At 44.2% G+C, this 25,608-nt stretch overlaps 1 protein-coding gene and 2 pseudogenes across 1 annotated transcript in view; all 3 read right to left on the bottom strand.

Annotated features, from left to right (window-relative positions):
• Positions 1-2,055: 2,055 nt before the first annotated feature.
• Positions 2,056-2,158, bottom strand: LOC142435340 (small nucleolar RNA SNORA3/SNORA45 family; annotated as a pseudogene).
• LOC142433194 (nucleoside diphosphate kinase B pseudogene) lies at positions 2,110-2,635 on the bottom strand (annotated as a pseudogene).
• Positions 2,636-19,915: 17,280 nt separating this feature from the next.
• ACOT9 (acyl-CoA thioesterase 9) overlaps positions 19,916-25,608 on the bottom strand; it is a 34,265-nt gene continuing 28,572 nt past the window's right edge. The window contains exons 9-16 of the mRNA XM_075538918.1: positions 24,849-24,922; positions 23,236-23,303; positions 22,471-22,582; positions 22,196-22,286; positions 21,922-22,007; positions 20,914-21,001; positions 20,621-20,771; positions 19,916-20,217 (exon numbers count right to left, since the gene is read on the bottom strand). Of these exons, the coding sequence (XP_075395033.1) occupies positions 20,129-20,217; positions 20,621-20,771; positions 20,914-21,001; positions 21,922-22,007; positions 22,196-22,286; positions 22,471-22,582; positions 23,236-23,303; positions 24,849-24,922 (759 nt within the window). The 3' untranslated portion in view covers positions 19,916-20,128. The remainder of the gene's footprint in view (positions 20,218-20,620; positions 20,772-20,913; positions 21,002-21,921; positions 22,008-22,195; positions 22,287-22,470; positions 22,583-23,235; positions 23,304-24,848; positions 24,923-25,608) is intronic.

Here is a 25,608-nt window from a genome sequence, read left to right on the forward strand (position 1 = left end):
ACATATGAATACATATAATCTCTTACATATACAACAGAGTAAAGGCAATAAGCCTTTTGGACTATTCCCTAGGTACCTACCATATATACTTGAGTGTAAGCCGGGGTTTTTTAGCTCATTTTTTTTATGCTGAAAAAGCCCCTCGGTTTTCTGTTGTATAAGGTGCCTCAGCTTATACAAGAGTATATGTGATATTATGTGGCAACTGAAACCCAGTAATTCTGTTGAGGTTGTGATACCTGTGTTACCTTGCATACAACAAGTTGAATACAGGAGAACAGTATTGGAAATGAGGGAACAGTAATGTAGATAAGATCATTAAACAACATAAGGTAACACACTTGCCCAGTATTTTGCTGTAGATCCACTCCACAAAACCCATAGCCAACACTCCAGCCAGGTTGATCTTCCCAACTCATTGCCACCTAGTCAATGCCAATTCATAGCAACCTTATATAGAGACTACTTCTCCCATGAGTGTCTGGGACTGTAACTTTTATGGGAGTTGAAAGTTCCTTCTTTCTCCCTCGGAGTACCTGGTGGTTTCAAACTGCTGACCTTGCAATTAGCGACCCAACTCATAACCACTATGCCACCAGCCCATACATAAATCATGCTGACTCTGTACCTTTGCCTTGGCTGTTCTATGACATCACTTCATAATCTTGTCTAACCCTTCTCTAATTCCACTCATACTTTAGCTCACCTCCACCAACTGCTTAAATTATTTATTTGAACAACCATTTACTGTGCATCTATCTGCTACATAATTAAAGAAGTCACACTCACGTCCACCACCACTCACTGCTATTGACCAATTCCAACTCCTAGCAACTTTGTAAGGTTTCTGAGGCAGTAAGTCTTTATGGGAGCAGATAGTCTCATTTGAGTGGCTGGTGAATTTGAACTACCAACCTTGTGGTTACCAGCCCAACAACGCACGACACCACCATATGCATCTTAATTTGAAATGAATGTATTCCTCTCATTGATGACAAAAAGCCAATCTTTTTACCTTAACTCAGTTAGAAAAACATTTTACAGGTGACATGGCATATATACAAATGTGTGCATACACACAATGCACATATATAATGAGTTTTGCATATTTAGCATGATGTGATGCACTGATATTTTTAATATGGATTGCAACTCAATAAATTTCACAACCAATTAAACACTCAGCCATCTACTATAGTGTTGGTTCGAACTCATAGGGATCCTAGAGCCAAGTAGAACTGCTCTCTGGAGTTTATGAGGCTATAAACCTTTATGGGAGCAGAAAGCCTCAGCTTTTTTCCTAGGAGTGACTGATAGGTTTGAACTGCCAACACCTGAAACCTACTACTCCACCTCGGGTCCTTAATAGTTGGTGGCATAGTGTGTGTGTGTGTGTGTGTGTGTGTACAGTCTTGATATACCAACACCTTGTTACTTATAATTTTCAGTTTACTTCCATTATAGTTTTATTCTAGTCATCTGTTCCCTCTATTAAAAGTGCACAATTCCTGTGACACAGAGCCCAAATTGCCCTTACCCTTTGGGGTATTAATTTCTCGATGCCTCTGGCTAACAGAGATCTTTCTTTTATTTTTGTGTGGGAGGGTTGTTTGCTTACCTCTTATGATGACTCAGATGAAGGCTTCCTAAGCACAGGGTCAGTTTTACATTCAACAACTCATACACATTTTGCTTCATCTCATCCACTGCGATCGCCTCAGTGTACCAGCACTTACCCCACTTCTTCCACGTCTCCTATTTTCATTCCTACTTCCTTCCTACATCTGTGCACTTTGTCCTTGGGTAAAGGCTGCCCTTTTGCTCTTAAGTGGTTATTCCAACACAGGGGCAAGTTTCATTTCAGACCTGAAGGATGACTAATGCCACAGTCTTGGGTGGCCCACTAGAAGACATTTTCTTTCAATCTTCAAAGACCGTATTGGTCAATCCTACATCTTCCAATCCTGGAAGGAAGAGCTGTATGCAGACGGGTACACCGAGCAGTGCCAACGGGGACACGGAGATGGGATTGGTTTGTTTTGTTTTGTTTTGTGGAGGCATTGTTTGCCCCACCAGTGAATCAGGGCCAGCAGGTCCTCTCCGAGGACTCTAGCACACCAAGACAAGAGTTGTGTCAGGATGTGACTCTGGTCTCGGAGATGGGATTGTTTTGTCTTCCTCTTTCTCGTAGACCGTCACAGCCACAGACTTGTAGTCCACCAATTCCCCGGCTTAAGCCACAGACTGATTTCTTTCTCCGCGCCTTTGAGCAAGTCACTGCTATGAATGCTGTTCCTGCTAACTAGAATACCAAAGTCCCCTCAAATGGTGCCTGGTTTAGAATCTACTCGTTTGGTCTCCCCCAGCATCACCTGGCCCATCTTCACCAAATTCAGCCTCTCCCAGACATGGCCACCACTGGCCCTGAGTTTATGTACTTCACCAGCCCTGGGAAGAATGGGCGGTCTTTAAGGTCAACGTAGTGCTGCTTCAGGTGTTCTTCGGAAGCCATAATGAACTTCATGGCCACAAGGCAAAATCCCTTCTTCTCAAAGTGCCTGATGATTTCACCCACCAGGCTGAGCTACACACCCATGGGCTTGCTGGCAATGAAAGTGCGCTCATTGTTAGCCATGATGTGAGTCAGTGGGCAGCTGGATTAGTGGAGCCGGAGCCAAGAGGCTGAAGACAGCCTTGACACCAGAGGGGTGACAGGGGAACTGCAGCAGAACCGGGGGCAGAGCATGAGACAGAGCAGTTGAGTTCCCAGCCCACAGAGCAAATCAAGATGAGTGCTTTGGGGCAGGAGGCTGACTTGTGAAATGCGGTAGCTCTGGGCACTTAATGGAGGGAACAGGGTTTGCTGACCCTTGGAGCTGAAGAGTGCCTTCCAGGTGAGGCTTACTGTGGAGTGGCATGCCCTTTAGGCATTTATTAGCAGCCCTAAAAAGGCTTTATAACATTGCCCCAGCAGGGCAGAGGCCAGGCAAGAGCCAGAAAGCGGCCTGCTTGTAACCATGGCAGACAGAAAACTGTCCTGACTCACCAATTGTATCCTGAGCATTTCACACCTGGATTGTGACTTGTTAATTTCCCTAATCAACCTTCGAATTGTGAACATCACCTGAAAGCTATGTATGACAAGGCAATAAATTCCAGAACCCAGTAGATGAGTGGGCGGGGGGGACTGGAGGGCCATGGGAGGAAGGGTTCAGAGGGTCAGGCTAAGAAGAATGGAGGGTGACAGAGCAAGATATGACAAAATAATAATTTATAAATTATCAAGGGATCATGAGGGAGGGGAAAAAAGTGAGGACCTGATGCCAAGGGCTTGGGTGGAGAGCAGATGTTTCGAGAATGATGAGGGCAATGAATGTACAAATGTGCTTTACACAATTGATGTATGTATGGACTGTGATAGGAGTTGTATGAGCCTGTTGAGAACAAGCCAGCCCAGGTTGAAGTGGTCCCTGATCATCAAAACCTTCAAGGAACCATCCAGAAAGCAGCAGAAAAAAATATTGAACACAGTGGGAACATCGCTTTTGATTCGATTGTTGGCATTGTCCATCAGATGCAACAGCAGTCTTTAGCCAGAGGAATGTGGGAACTACTAAAGAGACCCTGGGGAGGGCCCGGGCTGTGGGCTGCACTGCTGATGGCCTACGCTTTCATGATAGCAACAGTGTTGCTGTGGAATATCCAGCAACTTAAGAACTAGCAACGAAAATACTCAATACAGGATTATTTAATAAATAAGCAAATGAAAAAAGCAGCCTGGAGGGTGGAGGCATGACTGACCTCTGCCTTGTGGCAATCAGCCTAGGGAGGCAGAGAAGCTCAGAGAATGTATTCAAGCTCCATTTTTCAAGCATACACACCTGAAATGGGACAGATTTTTTAATATGATGTGCAAAAGAGTCACAAAAATATTCCACAAACCAAGCAGTTGAATCAAGTGAAGGATGAGGATTCTGAAGCTAAAATGGTGCCCCTCTTTGATGGAGGAAGAATCCATTCTAGAGAGAGGAAGCTCCCCAGCTGTTGTCCAGAACTAGCTAGTGGCAAAGGTAGGACTAGTTATGGCCAGCATCATTTCAACCACACCACCCTCCCTCCCCAGGAACCCACACAGAGGACCAGAACCTCAAACTCCAACTGACGTCAACCCCCTTGAATCAAAATAATTTCATGATACAACAGTTTTCTCAAGAAGCTAGACCAGAGCATGGACACTGGTACAGATAAGAGCTCATGACATGTGGAATCCAGGTCAGATAAACCCCTCAGGAACACAAATGGGAGTAGTGATACCATGAGGGTGGGGGTAAGGTGGGGAGAGGAGGGGAGGTAGGGGCAACCAATCACTTTGATCGACACATCACCACCAACACCACCAACACCAGTACCCCGAGGAGGATGAACAACAGAAACCATGGGGGAAGGGAGAGAGCGGTCAGTATAAGATATTAAAATAATAATAATTTATAACTTATCAAGGTGTCACAAGGGGGGTAGAATAAAGAAGAGCTGATACTAAGGTCTCAAATAGAAAGCAAATGTTTAGAAATAATGATGGCAACATTTTTACAATTTGCTTGATACAATTGATGTATGGATTGTTCTAAAAGCTGTAAGAGCCCCTGGTAAAATGCTCTTTTAAAAAAAGAAGAACTCCAAACTCAGAAACAAACCAACGAAACCATTGTCAATGAGTTAATTCCGATTCACAGAGACCCAATAGGACACAGCAGAACTGTCCCTGAGGGGTTCTCAGTTGTAAAGTTTTATAGAAGCAGATGGCCACATCTTTCTCTCATGGAGCTGGCTGGTGGGCTCAAACCACCAAACCACTTAACTATGGCACCAGCAAGAATCCTCAATGATTTTTCAAGGGCCCTTAAAGGCTTATGGGGACTTGCCAAATCCCTATTTTTACCTCTTTCCTGTTACCTAGTTTATAGTAAATGAATTTGTTATTGCCTGGGAAAGGGACAAGTATTCACAAATCAATTTAGAGGCTCAATCCTGACTGGAGAAAGTTTCATGGAATTAAAACAAATACCAAATGCTTGATATTTGACTGTATTCTGTTATATATAGCATTAGATAACACTTTATTATAACAAGTGAGAAAATATGTATGAAATGTGCCAAAGGATCAAAATACTAGGCCTAGTCTAGACCTACTCTACCTCCATAGTAACAGTGTGGACTTTGAGACGTCACTTTCCCCCTCTAAGTCTCAGGGTCTGCATTTGTAAAAGGTGATTACACTTCCTGACACTCATGGACTATTCTGTTACGTGACTGTGCATCTACGACAATAGTGAAACTCCTACAATCAATGATTTTGCACATTAACAGCATACACCTGGCTGTCATAAATGCCAAGGTGTGAGGTATGAGTAACATGAGCTGTGATAGTTAAGGTTATGTGTCCACTTTGGTTGGTCAGGGGGGTGGCAGTTCTGTAATGATATAGCTATCCTCCAGTTGCATGTGGATCTTTGCATAATGGCCTAGACTAAAAGCCTCTCTTCAATAATCCCTGGCAAGGAAAAAGTACATGGCAAGCAAGGTAAGGAGGGGCTTACTTGTGCTTATTTACTAACCTGTAGTAAATAGTTGCTTTTGATGTTGCGAAAAACGTGTGGACCTCTTCGCTACAGAATAACATAAGCAAGCCCATGCTTATCTTATTGAGTGATTTGCCACAAACCACATTTCACTAACATAAAAGTTATCATGAGGTTCAATAAAGGATCCTGGATGAACTTGCAAATGTTTAAGCATCGAGCATTATTTCCGTTTAGCTTGGCATTGTCTAGAAACAGAAATAACAACACAAATTTGTATTGTGCTGAAATGGAGGCAAATAGCTTATAAATGGACCTTTACCATTCCCCTGATACACTTCATCTCCCTCATTCATTTGTAAGGGTCATAATGCCAAAAGATTATTATGCAGAATTTGGAAGTTAACATTTTAGAAAACACTGGTAGGGATAGCAAGCAAAAGCAACTAGACTGTCAAAAGCAAGACTGTCAGCCCTTAAAAACTACAAAGGTCAAATTTAAAATATCATTCCTAAATTTAGTTTTAAGAGTGTAATTCTATTCTACCTTGCAAGTCTGGCTAGGCCAGAGGATATACACTGGTACAGATAGGAACTGGAAACACAGGGGATCCAGGACAGATGATCCCTTCAGGACCAGTGGTGAGAGTGGGTATACCAGGAGGGGGGAGGGTAGAGGGTGAGTGGGTTGGAAGGAGGGAACCTATTACAAGGATCTACATGTGACCTCCTCCCTGGGGGACAGACAACAGAAAAAGTGGGTGAAGGGAGATGTCAAACAGGGTAAGATATGACAAAATAATAATCAAGGGCTCATGAAGGAGGGGAGAGCAGGGAGGGAGGGGAAAAAAAGGACCTGATGCCAGGGGCTTAAGTGGAGGGCAAATGTTTTGAGCATGATGAGGGCAATGAATGTACAGATGTGCTTTACACAATTGATGTATGTATGGATTGTGATAAGAGTTGTATGAGCCCATAATAAAATGATTTTTAAAGTGTAATTCTAGTATTTGATGCTTCTTAATGAAAGAAGATAACTTCTTTCTTGGACAATAAATACACTCTACTGTCTTTCATGCTACAAAATAGAAAACAGGGTGTGATCCCAGCTTTGTAAATGACAAAAACTCCAAGTGTGTTCAAGTTGTTCTTAAATGTAAAGAGAGCAACTGCGAGCAAGCATGAGCGAGTACTGTCGATGATGAAATAGGTTTCACAGAGCCTGCTGAAACAAACGCGGTTTTCCATGACCCTACATACATTTCAGTCTGTAGGAAGCTAACATGAATTCTAAGATGCCAAAAAGGAGGTTGTATCATGCAGTATTTCCAAGTTAGTTATCTATAAAACTTTTATAAAAGTATGCCTCATTAGTTGAGGCAGGAAAATGGTACAGTTCAGACCACCTAAGAAGTCTGACTCTTCTGGTCAGGCCTATCCCATCCAGCCACCCCATCTAAGGCACTGTATGTTTCAGCCCTACGAAAGCTTCCGGCAAACATCACTAAATAGCCCCAGCCAGCGTCCTACGGACCAAGAAAAACTAAAATTGCCTAGCCATCCCACAGAAGCAAGCATGTTTCAGAAATATCAACCTGTTCACAGACTCATTGAAAAGAAAAAGTAAAAAGTTGGAATGCCTCAGGAGGACATTGCAGGGGTAGAAAAGTCACTTCATTTTTTTTTAGGAATCAAACTCCTGGCTCTAAGAGGTGAGAGAGCAGCAGACCCTCATAAAGTGACTGTAGGCACAGAAGATTGGGTGGCTACAAGAAACAGTTTGGCAGTAACACAGGAGTACAACACACTGTAAATCCTACTGGATTGACGTGAACTTCTGTAAAGAAATCACTGATACAGACGCCATCCTCCAAGACTGCTCACTGAAGAAATGCCTAAGCACAAGCTTAGAGTAGACCTAACTGAAGTAAAACTGAGATTACGCAACGTGGATGATTCAAAAGAAAACACTGGCCCACATAAAGAGGATCCATGCTAACGTAAATGATCCCCTAGGAAACGGGGGGAAGAACCAATCCCAGAGGCTGAGAACAGTTGCACAGTTTGAAGGATGTCCTCAACATCACTAAATGGTACATGCCCAGACAGACAGTGCCGAATTGATGTATATGCTCCACAATAACAAAAATGAAAATATGTTACAATTGGCCCTCCATAGCCTTGGATTTAGAACCTGCAGATTCAACCAACCATGGATCAAAAAAATATTGGGGTAGGGAGGGTAGCAATGAAGTGGTTAGAGGGAGCACAACTGGAGAAGGGGAGGTGGGAGAAAGGAGGGGGGAGGTGAAACCAACCCAGAGGCAAGGGAACAAGTGAACTAAAACCAATAGAAGGAAGGTCATAGGATACCTTCGCCAGCACCTAGGGCTCCATCAGGGTAGGTCCATGTGGCTTCTCTTTGGGGATGTCTTGCAGGAAGTGAGCCTTGCCAGCTGAAGCTGGGAACTGCTAAGGCAGCTGCACCCTGGTCCGACCATCACAAAGCAAGAGACCTGAGAACTCGAAAGGCGAGACTCACTGAGCCATTTATCCCTCCGCCCTTCAATTAACCCCACATGTGTTTATCAGCCAGGTTGACACAACAAACTAACTAACTCAGGTGGGGAGGGTAGCAATGAAGTGGTTAGAGCAATTACTCAAAGACTAAGAGGGAGCGCAACTGGAGAAGTGGATGTAGGAGAAAAGGGGTGGGGGCAACCCAGGGACAAGCGAACAACAATTGAACTAAAATCAATGGAAGGAAGGTCATAGGATGCCTAGGGGGACTCAATCAAGGGCAATGTAGCAGCGAGTAATTACTAAACCCAAATGAAGGCCGAACATGATGGTGGGACAAGAGGGAAGTAAAAAGGAAATAGAAAACCAGGAAGCAAAGGACATTTATAGAGTCCTAAATACAGGCATGTACATAGGTAGGTAGGTAGGTAGATAGAACTATGTACATATATATATATATATATATATATATATATATGTTAAGAATTAAGGTTGCAGATAGACATTGAGCCTCAAGTACTCCCTTAACACAAGAACACTTTGTTCTAACAATCTGGCATCCTGTGATGCTCACCTTCCTGACACGATCGCTAAAGACAAAATGCATATGAACAAATATGGTGAAGAACACTGATGTTGCCCAGCTATCAAAAGCTAGTGTCCGGGGTCTTAAAAGCTTGATGATAAACAAGCAGTCATCTAGCTGAGAAACAACAAAGCCCACATGGGAGAATCACACCAGCCTGTGTGATCATGAGGTGTCTATGGGATCAGGAATCAGGCATCTAAGACCCAGAACAAAATCATACCCAAGGTGTATGGAGGGGGGGGGAATGGGGTGGAAACCCAATGCCCATCTCTAGACAATAGGACATTCCCTCACAGAGGGGTCATAGTGAAGAGATGCGACAGTCAGGGTACAGTATAGCACCAATGAAACACACAACTTTCCTCTAGCTCTTTGGTGCTTCCTTCACCCCACTACCATGACCTAATTTCTACCTTACAAAACAGATTATACCAGAGCATGCACACTGCTACTGATAAGAGCCCTCAACACAGGGAATCCAGGATAGATATACCCCTCAGGGCCAATAAGGAGAGTAGATACCAGGAAGATTAAAAGAGGGTTGTTCTTTGTCACTGGTTTGTTGTTGTTGTTGTTTTGTTGTCTGGTTGTATACTGTTGCTTTGTTTTCCTCTGTCTTGTTTTCGTGCATGTTACTGTCTCCACAGGTCTGTCTAAATAAGACAGGCTGGATGAACTATCTGGAGGAAAAACAATGGGGCCGACAGTTCTGGGGGGACTTGGAGTGGGGGGAGGTGGGGGGGGGTAAGGAAGTGGTGTTAACAAACACAGGAACAAAAGAACAACATGGGACCCAAAATGGTAGTGAGGGGGGAGTGACAGGCTAGTAGGGAATGATCAAGGGTAAGGTTACGTAAAGAAGAGGTATAGCTGTAACCCAGGTGGGGGCGGAGCATGGTAGTAGGGCAGGAGGAAAGTCAAGGGAGATGGAGGAAAGAGCTAGGAGTCAAAGGGCATTTATGGAGGTCTAGACAAAGATATGTACATGCAAATATATATATGAGGATGGGGAAATAGATCTATGTGTCTACATTTATAGGTTTAGTATTAAGGTGGCAGAAGGACCTTGGGCCTCTACTCAAGTACTCTCTCAATGCATGAATACTTTCTTTTATTAAATTGGAACTCTACGATGCTCACCCTCCCGACACAACTGCTGAAGCCAAAGTGGGTGAACAAGTAAATGTGGTGAAGAAAGCTGATGGTGCCCGGCTATCAAAAGATAGAGCATCTGGGGTCTTAAAGGCTTGAAGGTAAACAAGCGGCCATCTAGCTCAGAAGCAACAAAGCCCACATGGAAGAACACACCAGCCTGTGTGAACACGTGGTCCCGAAGGAATCAGTTATCAGGCATCAAAGAACAAAAAATCATATCATTGGCTTCACACCTCCATGATACGATCGCTGAAGACAAATGGGTGCATAAGCAAATGTGGCAAAGAAAGCTGATGGTGCCCGGCTATCAAAAGACATAGTGTCCGGGGTCTTAAAGGCTTGAAGGTGAACAAGCGGCCATCTAGCTCAGAAGCAACAAAGCCCACATGGAAGAAGCACCCTAGCCTGTGTGATCACAAGGTGCCAAAGGGACCAGGTATAAGGCATCATGCAATATATATATATATATATATATATATATATATATATATATATATATATATATACCATAGTGAATGAAGGGGGAAGTGCAGAGTGGAGACCCAAGGCCCATTTGTCGGCCACTGGAGATCCCCTCACAGAGGGGTTTAGGAGAGGAGATGGGTCAGTCAGGGTGCGATGTAGTACCGATGAAGAACACAGCTCTCCCCCAGATCCTGGATGCTTCCTCCCCCCAACTACCATGATCCGAATTCTACCTTGCAGGACTGGATAGGGCAGAGGTTGTTGGAGCTGGAGGCACAGGGAATCCAGGGTGGATGATACCTTCAGGACCAGGGGTGTGAGAGGCGAAACTGGGAGAGTAGAGGCTAAGTGGGTTGGAAAGGGGGAACCGATTACAAGGATCCACATGTGACCTCCTCCCTGGGAGACGGACAGCAGAGAAGGCGGGGAAGGGAGACTCCGGATAGGGTAAGATATGACAAAATAACAATCTATAAATTATCAAGGGCACATGAGGGAAGGGGAAGCGGGGAGGGGGGGGAAGAGGACTTGATCCAAAGGGCTTAAGTGGAGAGCAAATGCTTTGAAAATGATGAGGGCAAAGAATGTACGGATGTGCTTTATACAATTGATGTATGTATATGTATGGATTGTGATAAGAGTTGTATGAGCCCCTAATAAAATGTAAAAAAAATTGAGGGCAAAAATGTACAGATGTGCTTTACACAATTGATGTATGTATGGATTGTGATAAGAGCTGTAAGAGTCCCTAATAAAATGCTTTTTAAAAATGGAAAAAAAAGAGGGTTGGGGGGGGAAATGGGGAATCGATCACAAAGATCAACCTAGAACCCCCTCGAGGGGGACAAATAACAGAAAAGTGGGTGAGGGGCAATGGAGGATGATGCAAGACATGGAAAAAATAATCTATAACTTATCAAGCATTCATGAGGGTTCGTGGCGGGGGAGGGAGAGGGACAAAATGGGGAGCTGATATCAGGGGTTCAAGTGGGAAGAGAATCCTTTGAAAATGATGATGGCGGCATGTGCAAATGTGCTTGACACATTGGAGGAATGTATGGATTGTGATAAGAGATGTAAGAGCTCCCAATAAAAGTATTTACAAATAAATAAAAGAAACAAAAACTTTTCCAATATAAAAAAGAGGGAGCACAAAGTACTATTTACATAGCATTTGCACTGGATTACGTATTATAAAAATGACTTAACATATACAGAGGTCCAAGATTATCTGGAAATAGATAATTTTCTATTAGACTTCAGCATCCATGATTTTTATACCCAATCTCCGCCCCACCCCCCAAATATTGAGGGACAACTGTATATTAAAATGGAAAAGGATTTGTGCTAGGCCCTGACATGATCCTTGGTAGTCCTGAATAAAAGTTCTGGTCTGTCCCTTCCGAGCAATGATGGGGATTGTCTAGGCCCGCAGGCTGAAGGTCCGCAAACTCATCAGTGCCAGCTAACATCACACACTTCACTCGCGAAAAGCAGTTCCAGCCACCCTCATGTTAGGGAGGAGTTCATGAAATGAAGCTAACTTTGTATGGCTCATGAATGGTGCTTTACATATCCAAATGGCTCTGGACAGACAAGATTGTCCCTGTCCCTGCTTTAGAGGGACCATGAACTCACTGCAGGCAAGTTAATTCTGACTCATACCCTCAAACTCACCGTCAGCAAGTCGATTCCGACTCAGAGCAACCCTGTAGAACAAAGTAGAGCTACCCGCTATTTCTCAGGCTGTCAATCTTTATGGGAGCAGAAAGCCTCAATTTCGGACCTGATACCAAGGGCTAATGTAGAAAGCAAATGTTTTGAGAATGATGATGGCAACAAGTGAACAAATGTGCTTGACACAATGGATGGATGGATTGTGATCAAGAGTTTTACGAGCCCCCAATAAAATTAAAAAGAAAAAGAAAGAAAGCCTCATTTTCCTCCTGCAGGGTGGCTGGTGGGTTTGCACTACTGATCTTGTGATTAGCAGCCCAACCCGTGACCCACTACACTTCTAGGGCTCCTTTTTTACTGATTCATAACAATCTTATATACGATTTGTGAGATTACAAATTGTTTACGGGAGTAGACAGCCTCATCTTTCTCCTGAGGAGCAGCTGGTAGATTTGAGCTGCCAACAGTACAGTTAGAGAAACAGAACACTGAAAATCTAGAGCCTATTGTCTACCCTTCATGTTGCTGCTGCTGTTGTTGTTAGGTGCTATCGAGTCAGTTCCAGCACAAAGCAACCCAATGCACAACAGAATGGCTGTCAATCTTTATGGCACACTGCATAGTCCTGTGCCAGCCACACAATTTGTTGTTGCCCCAACTGTGTCCAACCTTCATAGCTTGCTGTAAATCACTGTTATAGATTGGAACTTGGTTAGGTCATGATTCACAGTATTATAAATTATCTTCCATTTGTTTATTGGCTGTAATTATCTTCAGTGTTATAAATCCTAAACTGCACTCAGAACCTCCTAGACGCAGGGAAAGACTGAAGCTGAGACATACGGAGATCTCCAACGGAATAGTGAAAAGAGAACAGGACCCCCCACTCCAGCGCTGGCAGACAAAGCTTCCCGTTAAAACTGATCCCCTCAGTCTATACTTCCAGTCTCCTACACTGAGAGAATACATTTTTTCAACTATCCGTTTATAATATTTGTTTTAGCTACACTAAATAGTAAGGCATTCATCTTCTAACGTCTTATGTTAAAAACACACAGCTCCAATTTTTAGCATTTAAATCCCTGTGCTGGTAAATAACAACTAATTCACATTGACATTCTGATATCTAAGTTTATTTGACTTTAACTAGGAAGGCAATAAACAGTGTTTAATGTTAAACCTACTAGAATTAAAGAAAAGCAATTAACAGGCACGTCTTATGTCACCTATCAAGATAGCAAAGCTATTTTAAAAGAAAACAGAATGGAAGTGGGTTTACTCTAAAAACTTTCACCTAATGTGGAAGTTACATAATCTCATGTCTATTTGCAGGTATTAAGAGCGAAGGGACACTGGTACAGATTAAGAGCTGGAAACACAGAGAATCCAGGACAGATTAACCCCTCAGGACGAATAATGAGAGTAGCAATACCAGGAAGGTGGGGGAGAAGGGGAGAACCAATCACAATGATCTACATATAACCCCTCCCTGGGGGACAGACAACAGAAAAGTGGGAAGGGAGACATTGGACAGTGTAAGACATGAAAAAAATAATTTAAAATTATAAAGGGTTTGTGAGCAAGGGAGCTGATATCAAGAGCTCAAGTAGAAAGAAAACGTTTTGAGTATGATGATGGCAACAAATGTACAAATGTGTTTGACACATGGATGCATGGATGGATGGTAGTAACAGTTGTATGAGCCCCCAATAAAATGATTTTTTTAAAAGACTGAAGGGGTGGAGTCTAATCCATCCAACAAGTCACAGCCTGATGATGCCTCCTTGAGAGCATGGCCTTCCCATGAGGATTCTGGGAACGTCCTCTCTGCCTTGGTCTTCCTGTTGATAAGTCATGTGGAGACTTGCTGAGACTTGCAAGGAGCCCCTCTCCCCCTCTGCTGCAACTTCCTGTTGAGCAGTCACACTTGCAGAACTGGAGGAACCACTTGGAGACCCAAGACAGCACTGAGATGCTTCCACTGCCACTGGATCCACAAGACTGCACCCACTGGCCTGTGACCTTCCTGCACTCTACATTATTGCATGTGTAGTGTGAGTCTGATTTATGGGCTAATAGCAGACTCATGGACTTGTACTGGATTGAGCTGGGATGTATTCTCAATATATAATTACTCTTTGATATAAAGTTCTCTTCTCTCTTACACATCTATGAGTGTCCCAGGATTTCACACCCAATTAACACTAAAGAAGGTATAAAATATGACAAAGTTCAGGGAAATTTCTGAATGTATACAGCCCTTCTTTGGGAGAGAGGTTATCTGAAAAAGCATTAAAAATCTTCAACATATGCAGAGTATTAGACCTAGACATCTCATTATTCCTAAGTAAATAATTTAAAAGTCTAGTATTTTAGCTTAGGATTTTTACTACATAGCAAGAACAACAACAAAAACACTAGAAAAGGCATGAGTGTACAATAAGTAGCTAAATATAATCTCTAGGTGAGGATGCAGCGTGTGGCGCCTTCCACACAGAACTCCCCAAGGGGAAGTAAAAGTGCTTGATATGACTCTTCTATCCATGTTTGTAAATTCCACCAAATGACAAGGTGGGAGCATGCAAATAAAGCGTAGAGAACTCTAAGCAGAGGATTGGTCAGTTTTGCTATTCCACTAAATATGAAGTAAGCCATCTCAGAAGCAAGAACAAAGCAGCTCATGAGCACCAAGAGAAAAGGAGGAGTGAAGCACACCAGAGCTCCTGGTATGGAGAGGCAGAGACCACAAGACAGAGCAGAGACACTGCAATAGACCATGAGACAGAACGGCAGGTTCCCTAGTCCATGGAAGAATAAAGCTGAGTCATTGGACAGGAGGTTTACTTGTAGTGAGGGGGCCCCTGGGCATTAACCACCTCTAAAAGTGCTTTGTAACACTTGCCCAGGCAGGACAGAAGCCGGGGCCACACGACTGAGGGCAAGAACCATAGAGAAATGTGTCCGCCAGGAAATAGATCTATGTGCATATATTTATAGGTTTAGTAATAAGATAGCAGATGGACATTGGGCCTCCACTCAAGTACTCCCTCAATGCAAGAACTCTTTGTTCTATTAAACTGGCATTCCATGATGCTCACCTTCCCCACAATCGCTGAAGAAGCGGTGCATAGAAAATGTGGTGAAGAAAGCTGATGGTGCCCGACTATCAAAAGATATAGCGTCTGGGGTCTTAAAAGCTTGAAGGAAAACAATCGACCATCTAGCTCAGAAGCAACAAAGCCCACATGGAAGAAGCACACCAGCCTGGGTGACCACGAGCTGTTAAAGGGATCAGGTATCAGGCATCAAAGAACAAAAAATCTTATCATTGTGGATGAGGGGAGTGCAGAGTGGGGAACCAAAGCCCATCTGTAGGCAACTGGACATCCCCTTATAGAAGGGACGTGGGAGGAGACAAGCCAGTCAGGGTGCAAGGCAGCAACAATTAAACATATAACTTTCCTGTAGTTCCTAAATGTTCCATCCCCCCACTATCATGATCCCAATTCTACCTTACAAATATGGCTGGACCAGAGGATGTACATAGGTAGATAGGAGCTGGAAACACAGGGAATCCAGGACAGATGACTCCTGCAGGACCAGTGGTGAGAGTGGTGATGCCTGGAGGGTGGAGAGAATGTGGGGTAGAAAGGGGGAACTGATTACAAGAATCTACATATAGCCTCCTCCATGGGGGAGGGACAGCAGAGAAGAGGGTGGGGGAGACGTCAGTGTAATATATGACAAAATAATAATAATATATGAATGATGAAGGGTTCAAGAGGTAGGGGGAGTGGGGAGGGAGGGAAAAAAGGGCTCAAGTAGAAGGCAAATGCTTTGAGAATGGTGATGGCAACAAATGTACATATGTTCTTAACACAATGAATGTATGTATGGATTGTGATAAGAAATGTACAAGCCCCCAATAAAATGATTTTTTAAAAAGAAACATTTACTTTCCCTTAGTTCTTTCATGCTTCCTGCCCCCCGCCCCATCAAGATCCCAGTTCTACCTTGAAAATCTGGCTATACCAGAGGATGTACACTGGTACAGATAGGAACTAGAAACACAGGGAATCCAGGACAGATGAACCCCTCAGTGCCAGTGGTGAGAGTAGTGATACTGGAAGGGTGGAGGAAAGGTGGGGTAGAAAGGAGAAAAGTGGGGGAAAAGAGATATCGGACAGGGTAAGACATGACAAAATAATAATTTATAAATTATCAAGAGTTCATGAGGGGGAGTGGGGAAGGAGGGGGGAAAAGAGGAGCTGATACTAAGGGCTCAAGTAGAAAGCAAATGTTTTGAGAATGATGGCGGCAACACATGTACAAATATGCTTGACACAATGGATGGATGGATTGTGTTAAAGAGCTGTACGAGCCCCCAATATAATGATTAAAAAAAAAACCCTGAAGAGAAAAAAAGTTTAAAAAGAAATGGTTCTGCGGACGTTTGAAAAGAGGTATTGCAGACACAAAAGGAACTATACTCACCTTCGGTAACCTGTTAGCTTCCCTGGTAAACCCCATAATCATGAGTATTGTCTGTTGTTTCTAGGTGGCCATTAAAACTTATTATCAAACTAAGCATAGTAGTATTGTGGGAGGGGCTGTTGGTGACAGAATAGGCTAGAGGGGTGGAGGCATGTCTGAACTCTGCCTCAAATGACGCATGCTTAGGCAAATGTGCAGTTCAATTCTCCTTCCTTCTGAAGGTGAAATGTGACCCTCAGGCCCCATCTGGTCCTTTGTGCCATTTGGCTTCCCTCTCCCCCAGCAGGATGGTAGTAAATGGAAAGAAGCTGGAGTTGACAAGGGTTCGATTGCAGGCCTCCAAGAGATAGCTGTTTGTCTCCAGACTATGCCAAGTGTGCGTAATTTTGTATACTATTTTTTAAAAGGTGCTCTAAATGTAAAAGATTTCATTGTGTTGAGTGAATTTACACAGTAAATTGGGTTCCCCCTTAATCTTTATACTAATTTTTCCATGCCATTGCTTGCAGTTTTTATAATGTGCCAGAATTCATATTATTTCCATTGTTTGTGGCTTCCCTTGATCTAGCTTCTCTTACCCTGCTTGCCTTCTCATCGTTGCTTTTGGATAAATATGGGCCATTTAGTCTCATGTAGTTCATTTTTTAAGTCCATATTATTCAACGGTAATGTTATTTTATAATCTGTTATTTGGCCGAGAAGTGACATGTAGAAAGAGCTTTAATTCCAAGGTCAATGGGTATCTTAGGGTGGGAAGACTTGAGGGTTCCTCTAGTTTCTATCAGCCCAGTAGGTCTGGCCTTTCTCCTAACCCAGGGGTGCTCAATATGTCGATTGTGATCTACTAGTTGATCGCAAATGCAGTGTGTAGATTGCATGGTATTAAAAAAATAGACGTAAGTCTATCATCAATCCCCTCACTTAATTGATATACAGCGCAGCCAATCAGATGCAATCTTAGGTGTCAAACGCATGTGCAAACAACTGTGCTAAGTGCAGCAAAACTGACAAGCTCAGTTATCGCCAATTTTTAGACCTTGGTTTTTTGTCCTCTTAAATGTATGAAAGAGTATTTAAATGAGGGGAACTGGACCAAGTAAGAAGACAAAAACGTGTAACTTTCATACGGAATGGGAGATTTTGACACTACAAGCCGACATTAGCTGAAGTCCAGGGCGCAGGAACAGTTCTGGACCTTACTCGCAGAGGGAAAGCACCCAAACATGAGAAAACGTGCTACCTCCTTGGCTGCATGATTCGGCTCTACTTATCTATGTGAGTCAGCCTTTCCCCACATCAAGATCATTAAATCTAAGTACCGTTCCCCCATGACTGAGGATCATTTGGAAGTGTGCTTGAAGCTGGCTGTCAGCAGCTACTGTCGGACTGTGCATCCCTGGCTCATTCCATTCAGTGAAAGTCATCAGAGTAAACTCAGGGAATGACAAAAAATGTACATAGTTAATTGTGTTGTGTTGTGCAACATGGACTCATGCGGTTATGCAAGGTACATAAATATACATTGCACGTATAAAGAATTCTCAATGCATTTATGAATAAATGTAATAAATAAGTGCATTTTGCATTTTTGCGGTTGGTAGATCATTTTGACTTGATCATTTTACATGTAGCTTGCATGCTGAAAAAATGTGAGCACCCCTATCCTAATGTATCTAGGATCTTCTACTGAGTCCTCACCACAATGGTTGAGGACTTCTATTGGGTCCTCAACAGAATGACTGGGAGAAGTAAGCAGGTACCACCTAGTTCTTCAAGTGTGAAGAGGCTGTGGCTTGTGTGGGCTGTTAGTCCCATGGACTGGATTCTTTTTTGAGCCTTTGGTTTTCTTATTTTTGATGTTACTTCATAACTAATGTTGCTACTGTTATGAATCGAGAGACCCCTGTGAAAGGGTTGTTTGACCCCCAGGTTGAGAACCACTGCTTTAAACTTATCTTGACTGCAGTTCCCCTTTGTTGTCTGAAATCCTCACCACTCTACATGTTTTGTTTGCATCTTACCTCTCCGGAGGTTTCCCAGCTGTCACTGTTAGCAGAGGGCACCATCCAAAGTTGGGGGTAAAGGGATTCACCCTTTGCTCCATTTGAGTAGAGACTAGCAGTTTCATCTTAGCCACTTGAAAAATTTGCAGAACCCAGATACTACTCATCAAGCTCTGATGGTGAGCATTATCTTTGTGAACTGCCATACCAGCTGACAAAACTGTCCCCTGAGATTATGGCTCCAAACCTTTAGGCTCAGAAAATCAACCCTTCGGGTTATTTGGGTAACTATGGCCCTAATGTAGTTTGTTACACAAAAGGGCTTCAAAAACTTGTGGAAAATGTATTTATTAGTATCAGTTTTGCTGGGGTGAGATGGTACCTCATTGCCCTTTTGCTCTGCATCTAACACAGAATTATCAAGAGCATCTTTTCAAGTATTTGTTGGCCATGTGTATGTCTTCTATGGCGAAGTTATCTATTCATGTCCTCTGCCCATTTTTCTATTGTAATCGCCCTTGCGATCTTCCTGGAAAGTATTGTACTGGTTACAAGGACACTGGTTCCACACCACCTGATTCTGAATCCTAGCACCAGCAGTGTGCAGCTGGGGGACCCTGAGGCCGTCACTTAGCCTCCCTGTGCTTCAGTCTCCTGAACAAACCACCTAACCCTCAGAGAGTGACTGCACCTCCCTCGAAGCACTGCTGGGAGCTGTAAAGTGCTTACTGCATGTCAAATGCTTACAAGTAACAGTGCGGCCGAGGCTCATCGGTACTGTGGAAGTATATGCAGCTAGTATTGCTGGTGGTGGTGGTTTTCCATCAGCCAGATCCTGCCCAGCGCTGATGCAGGTGAGAGAAAGGAGCAAACGGCCCCTTCTTTCCACCTCTGTATCCTCTCTGAACAGTTCCTAGTAGTCTTTCGATTTGAATTTTCCAAGGTATCTTTGCAAACAGAGCAACTTTTGTTGAACCCCTTTACCCCCAACTTTGGATGTGCCCTCTGCTAACCGTGACAGCTGGGGGACGGAGAGGTAAGATACAAAGAAAACATGTAGAGTGGCTGGGATTTCAGACGACACAGGGGAACTGCAGTCAAGATAAGGTTTAAAGCAGTGGTTCTCAACCTGGGGGTCAAACGACCTTTTCACATGGGTCTCCCAATTCATAACAGTAGCAACATTAGTTATGAAGTAGCAACAAAAATAATTTTTATGGTTGGTGGGTCACCATAACATGAGGAACTAACTGTATTAAAGGGTCTCGGCTGTAGAAGGTTGAGAACCAGTGGTTTAAAGGATGCCAAAGGCTCAGAAGTCAAGTTCTTATATTGTCAACTGCACTCTGTTTATAAGAAAGACCGCATAAAAGAAGTCACTGTGCTCTAACTTCCTCGGCAGAGGGAAACCAAGCTGATGACAGGCTCACAACTTCACTGTTTCCAGAGTATTTATTATCAAACCTCTTTGCTCTCCTCTGCCCCACCCGGCCACTCCCACACACTTGCTTTTTCTGATCATTAGAAATACTGATTACATCCTTGTCCTCGTGAGAGCTGGAGAACAGGAAAACCGATACACTCAATCGGGGGTCGAGAACACTTCACCGCAGTGGGCAGCTGGTTTTTAACATGGGCGGTGTCTCCTAGGGTTCCACGGGGTAGCCGCTTCTCGAGGGCACCGGGGTGCTCATGGCGTTGAAATGCCGCTGCCCGTCTAAATACAGCATGGACTCTGCAAAATAAGGGAGAGACCCTATACCACCCTGGACAACGGGCATGCGAACCGCCACTACTGAGCCCTGGAGCCCTGGGCCGGCAGTGACAGGGACCCACTGCCGGGCCAGGGAGTTGGTGGCATATCTAAGGAACAGGCCACAGTCCCCACCCCTTCCCCTTGGGTGGGCCAATGACTGCTTGCAGCTGGCATCAGCCCTGCCGACATTAGTAGCCAGCTGAGCAGAGCGGCGACAGCTGCCGGTGGGTATTTTTGGCCTTTGGGGGTGTGAAAACCCCGAAACACAATCTCCTGGAGGTACTCTTTGGTGCTGACATATGTATTTTGTATAGCAATTGAAAAAGAGATCACAGTTGTAAGTTCTTCCCGTTATTGTAGATAAACAGTGCTTGCGACTTACCTCCGTATGTTTTAGGATAAACCAAAGGGACCTCTTTTTCCGACATGAACGTGAAATGAAAGACATTAGTTGTCGTATGCTCTCGGCTCTGGAGAGAGGCCACTTCGCTGTGCACTCTGACTTGAATGTATTTGTTCTGAGTAAAGCAGACCTAGGATTGATAGATACTCTAGTAAGTGCCTCGCAGTAGGAAGGAGGGAAAAGGCAATCCTAAGAGAAGCGATCACTTTGCATCCTTCTGTGCCCGGCCCACAGGACCCCAAACAGTATTTCGTCTCTTATCATGGACCTACCTGTGACGAAAGAAACAGCAAGGACCCAACCTCAACAGGTTTCTGAAACATGATGTCATCCACGGCGACCACAAAGGGGCGGGAACCACTAGTGGGGGAAAGGAGAGTCTGGGGTCAAAGAGGAGTCGGTTGGTCACTGCAATATTCCACGGATCCCTATTTTTTTCCCGTGCAACTAGCCTATGAATAAATAATCCATACGAACAAAGAGGACACTTAGAGAAAGAGGGAATCATAACAGCAGGCCAAGAGGGATGCTAAGAGACGCCACTGTAACCAGACTAGTGTCCAAACCGCACCAGCTGGGGATGAACACCAACTTCCTGCCGTTGGCCCTTGAACAGCACGGGTTTGAACTGGGCACGCCCACTCGAACAGGGACTTTGGTGTGCGAATCATTCCTGAGGGAGCAGTAACTGGCAAGACAAACGGTTCACATGGCCATGATCCCTGTCAGGACGTTTTAATCCCATACTCCCATACCCTTGAGCTCACCACCATAGCAACGGGGTGAAAGAAAACCCGCCTAGGAGTGGACCGCACAGTTGAAACCCGTGCTGTACAAGAGTCAATGGCCGCTCTGCCCTTCTGCCTGGTACTGCCTCCTTTTTGCAGTAGGTGAGCAATGTCCGAACTGAACAAGACCCCAGCAAAAGCCTTCTCCAACAAAGAGCACATCCAGCTGGTATCAGGATGGTCCTCATGCTCAAAAAGCCAACGCCTTCCTAAACACATGCAGGTGGGCTCCACGTGTTTCCCTTCAGCGCGGTAGGAGCCCTGGTAGCGTAGCGTAGTGCTTAGATCGGGTTGCTAACTGCAAGGTCAGCAGCTTGAAATCACCAGCTCTTCCTTGGGAGAAAGACTGTGCTTTTTACTTCCATTAACAGTTACAGTCTCAGGAGCTTGCAGGCATTGCTGAGTCAGAATCGATGACTCGATGGCAGTGAGTTTGTTTGGTTTGGGGATAAACTGCCTCCCAGAAGCTGGACGGCCGTAAAGAGAACTCACCCAAAGCTACAAGCAGTAGCCCATGCAAGTTCATATGCTTTCCTCATAAGGAAACCGCCAAAGATCCGATTGAAAATGTTCCGCTCCTATAGGACATAAAGTGAACAGTAATACAGATTTGGAGTCACTTTCAAACCCAAAGCAGGTGAATGAGTCCCAGAAAATGCAGGTCGGCTTAAAGGTGCAGGTCTGTTTAAAAGTCCTTAATGATTAATGAGTATCACAAATGCGAGTAGCGGTGCTACTCAGAAGATGTCCTGCTAAGTTATAATACCTGGGGATGGCAGACTTGCAAGCTCTTCAATTTCGAATCCTCCATCCACACGCCATTCGGTGGCAAAAGTCGACTTCGAAAACTTATAGTCCTGTACAAATGGGAAGTTATTAAACCATGGGTAATGTCATGGGGTGTTTTGTTGTTGTTTTTTCTGCGAAAAAGTAAAACCTTTGAAAAACAACCCCCCACCCCAGCCCCACCCTGCCCAAGCTGAGCTCTGGAGAAGGCCAATGTTTAAAGGCCCAGTATGCAGTCTCCCCATGCGGACTTACTTTGAGTCCAGCGTGCTAAGAAACATCTCGTGTATGATGGTACTCTCCTCGGCACTGGGAGCCACTTTCAGTAACGATGAGGAGCTAAAGGCAATCCGTCTCCCCTTGTTCACTGGCATGTGGGGAGTAAGGGAACAAGAAAAAGGCTCTGAGGTCAAGAGGGTCTCACTACTATGCGGGGGTGTGCGTCCTGATCCTGGTCTCTTGGAGTCTGACAAAAGATGGCATTTTAGGATTGCACTGAAAAATTATACACCTAGCCAAGAGAAGGCTGCACAGACTACATCAGATTTCCACTGATTCTTTGCTTTCACATGGGAATGAGAGCAGTGTGGGTCTACTCACTGCCATTCTGATCTAAAGCCCTGGGGGACAGTTATTCCATTAGAGATACTTCTGCTTCTTCAAGAAATGAGAAGAAAAATCACGTAATACAGTTTGTTCAAGACACGCTCTTTCAGAGCATGGGCCCTATGGAGCAGAAAAGACGCCCTGGTGACATAGTAGTCAGGCACTTGGCTGCTAACTGAACTATCACAGCTGGACAAAAAAACCTCTAGGGCAGCTCTATTCTAGCCTATAAGGTCGCTGCGTGTTGGAATCAACTCGACAGCAATAGGTTTGGTTTACAGAGTAAAAAGATACTTTTGCTAGATTTTCGGCATCCACAACACCAGTGATTGGTATCAAGAGCCCATGCATAGTCTCTTTGCAGAATACTTAATGAACTTGACAATGCACCTTATTATAAGAAAATGAACATACACTCTCCTTGTTCAAAGAGCTTTTCTTCCTCTTCGCTTTCAATGATGAGTGGATTTACAAATGCTGGCCTAAAGAGAAGCAAACACACAGTTTAGGTGTAACTAACTGCCTCCACGAACAACTGCCTGATTTCTGGGAGGGGGGGCAGGGAAACTGGATGGTGAGCCACTACCCTTACTGAAGAGCTTGATTCAACATTCTAGAGAAGCAGCTTGATCAAAAGTGGGGAAATGCACAAGAGAATTTCGGGGGGTAACAGACACAGGAGAGGGACTTGAAATTATTGCCCCTTGTATACTGCCTTCAACTTTAAACCAAAAATATCCCCCGAAGTCATTTTGCATTAGCAAGTGAATAAAATCACTCCAAATGTCCATCAATAAGAGGCCGGGCAACTAAAGGGCACCACAGCTGTACAAAACTGATTAAGTTTCGTATGGACTGGCATGGCATGAGGAGCACAGTGGCACAGTGGTTAAGCTCTCACCTGCTAACCACAAGGTTGGTAACTCAAACCCACCAGCCCCTCCGCAGGAGAAAGATGTGGCCACTTACTCTGTCCCCCAGGGTTACTGGGAGTCAGAATCAGCCCGAGGGAAGTGGAGTTTTTGAGGGGTGAGGGGCATATGGAGAAATCTCTGGGCGTACTGTTAAGTTTGTTTTTAAAAGGCAGCAAAATATAAAGTAATATATTTGACATGCGAAATGGCAGGGAAATGCAAATATAGGTACATATTTGCATACAAAAACACCAGAAGGGGAAATCAAAATAGATACCAAGATGAGATACATTACAACATATACAGCATCACCTATGAAGTTATCTTTACCGAGTATACCGATCCTGAGTCAAACTTCAGTTCAAAGAATACTAGGGTTACAGAAACAAGTCAAAACCACCACTACCACCAACTATGGGGACAACCACCTCTCCCCCCAGAAGAATTTACTTTAGAGGACAGCACTGAGGCTGCAGCTCAGGAAGAGGGACGTGTCTGATCAGAGCACAGGGGAGCAAATGAAGTGGAGGAAGAGAGAGTGGAGTGCATCCTGGCCCACCAAGCCTGGAGGACCATATCCCTGCTCAGACAGCCAATGCAGAGAGGACCATATGGCTGGTCCCACTGAGACCTCGCTGACCCATGACTCTAGGGGACAGCACTGCAGACTCAGTTTCAGGATTCTCCTTCTCCCTTGTGTAGCTGGGAACGGAGGCCTTTGCACCATTCTCAGTGGAAGCAATGAGCCAAATCCAGAGTAGAATGTTATACAGAACCAATCTAGTCTTTCAAGAAGTTAATGACATGAAATTACAAGGAGGCAGTGGGAATACACAATCACTCCAATTCACAACTGACTTTAGAGGTTGTCCATCTCTGAATATGAGGGAGCATTAAAAAGTTCATGAAAAAAATTCCTCTCATTTCAATCGCATTTTTCCATGAACTTTTTTGAAACCCCCTTGTATACTACAAAGAATTAAACTGTATACTTTACCTGGGTGAACTGTGATGGATATATTGACAATTCATTGTAATCTTCTCTCTGGTTTTATCTATTTTTGACATTTCTCAAAATATGGAATTGAGAGGGGGAGAAACAAAAGTAATTACCCTTTATTTTCAGAATCACGAGCCACCATTACAAACGTTGCATCCAAAACAGGGATATACTCCACGTCATGTAACTAAAGAATAAAACAATGAAAATGCAGATGTAAGAAAGTCATGGACTGGGGTGACTTACAAATCAACAGGTATGCATGCTTTCAGTAACCCCGAGACTTAGAAAAGTGAAGTGCATGTATCAGCTCATGTGTTGCCTGACATGAGCCAGGTACAGCTCTAGCTAGGCTCAGAGAATAGCAGGACGACCAAGGTGCTCGTGACCCAGGAGAAAGACACTTAGGAGCCCAAACCGATAATTGTGCAGTTCGTGCTGGCACCGGGGCATGGCCTGTGACCCAAGGGGAAGGACACCTTCTGTCTAACATTCCACTTTCCCCAAGGCGTGCAGGATTCCGACTTTCTTCCAGCAGACTTGGCCTGCCAGGCACACAGCTACGGCGGCGGACTGCCTACTTGGATGCTGTATGATGTCAGGTTGATTCCAAGGCAGTGCAGAACTGCCCCATAGGGTTTCCTAGACTGTCATCGTTAGGGGAATAGATCCTTCCTGCTAAGGAGCAGCTGGTAAATTTGAACTACCAACTGGTAGGTTGGCAGCTGAGGGCTTAATTATTGCACCACCAGGGCTTGACCAACATTAGTATTTTCAGGGAACTTAACCACTGCACTACCAGCTTTCTCAAAGTAATGGTAGAAGTGATTTTTTTTAATCATTTTACTGAGGGCTCATACAACTCTTATCACA

This window comes from Tenrec ecaudatus, chromosome X (genome assembly GCF_050624435.1).
Source record: "Tenrec ecaudatus isolate mTenEca1 chromosome X, mTenEca1.hap1, whole genome shotgun sequence".
NCBI classification, from domain to species: Eukaryota; Metazoa; Chordata; class Mammalia; order Afrosoricida; family Tenrecidae; genus Tenrec; species Tenrec ecaudatus.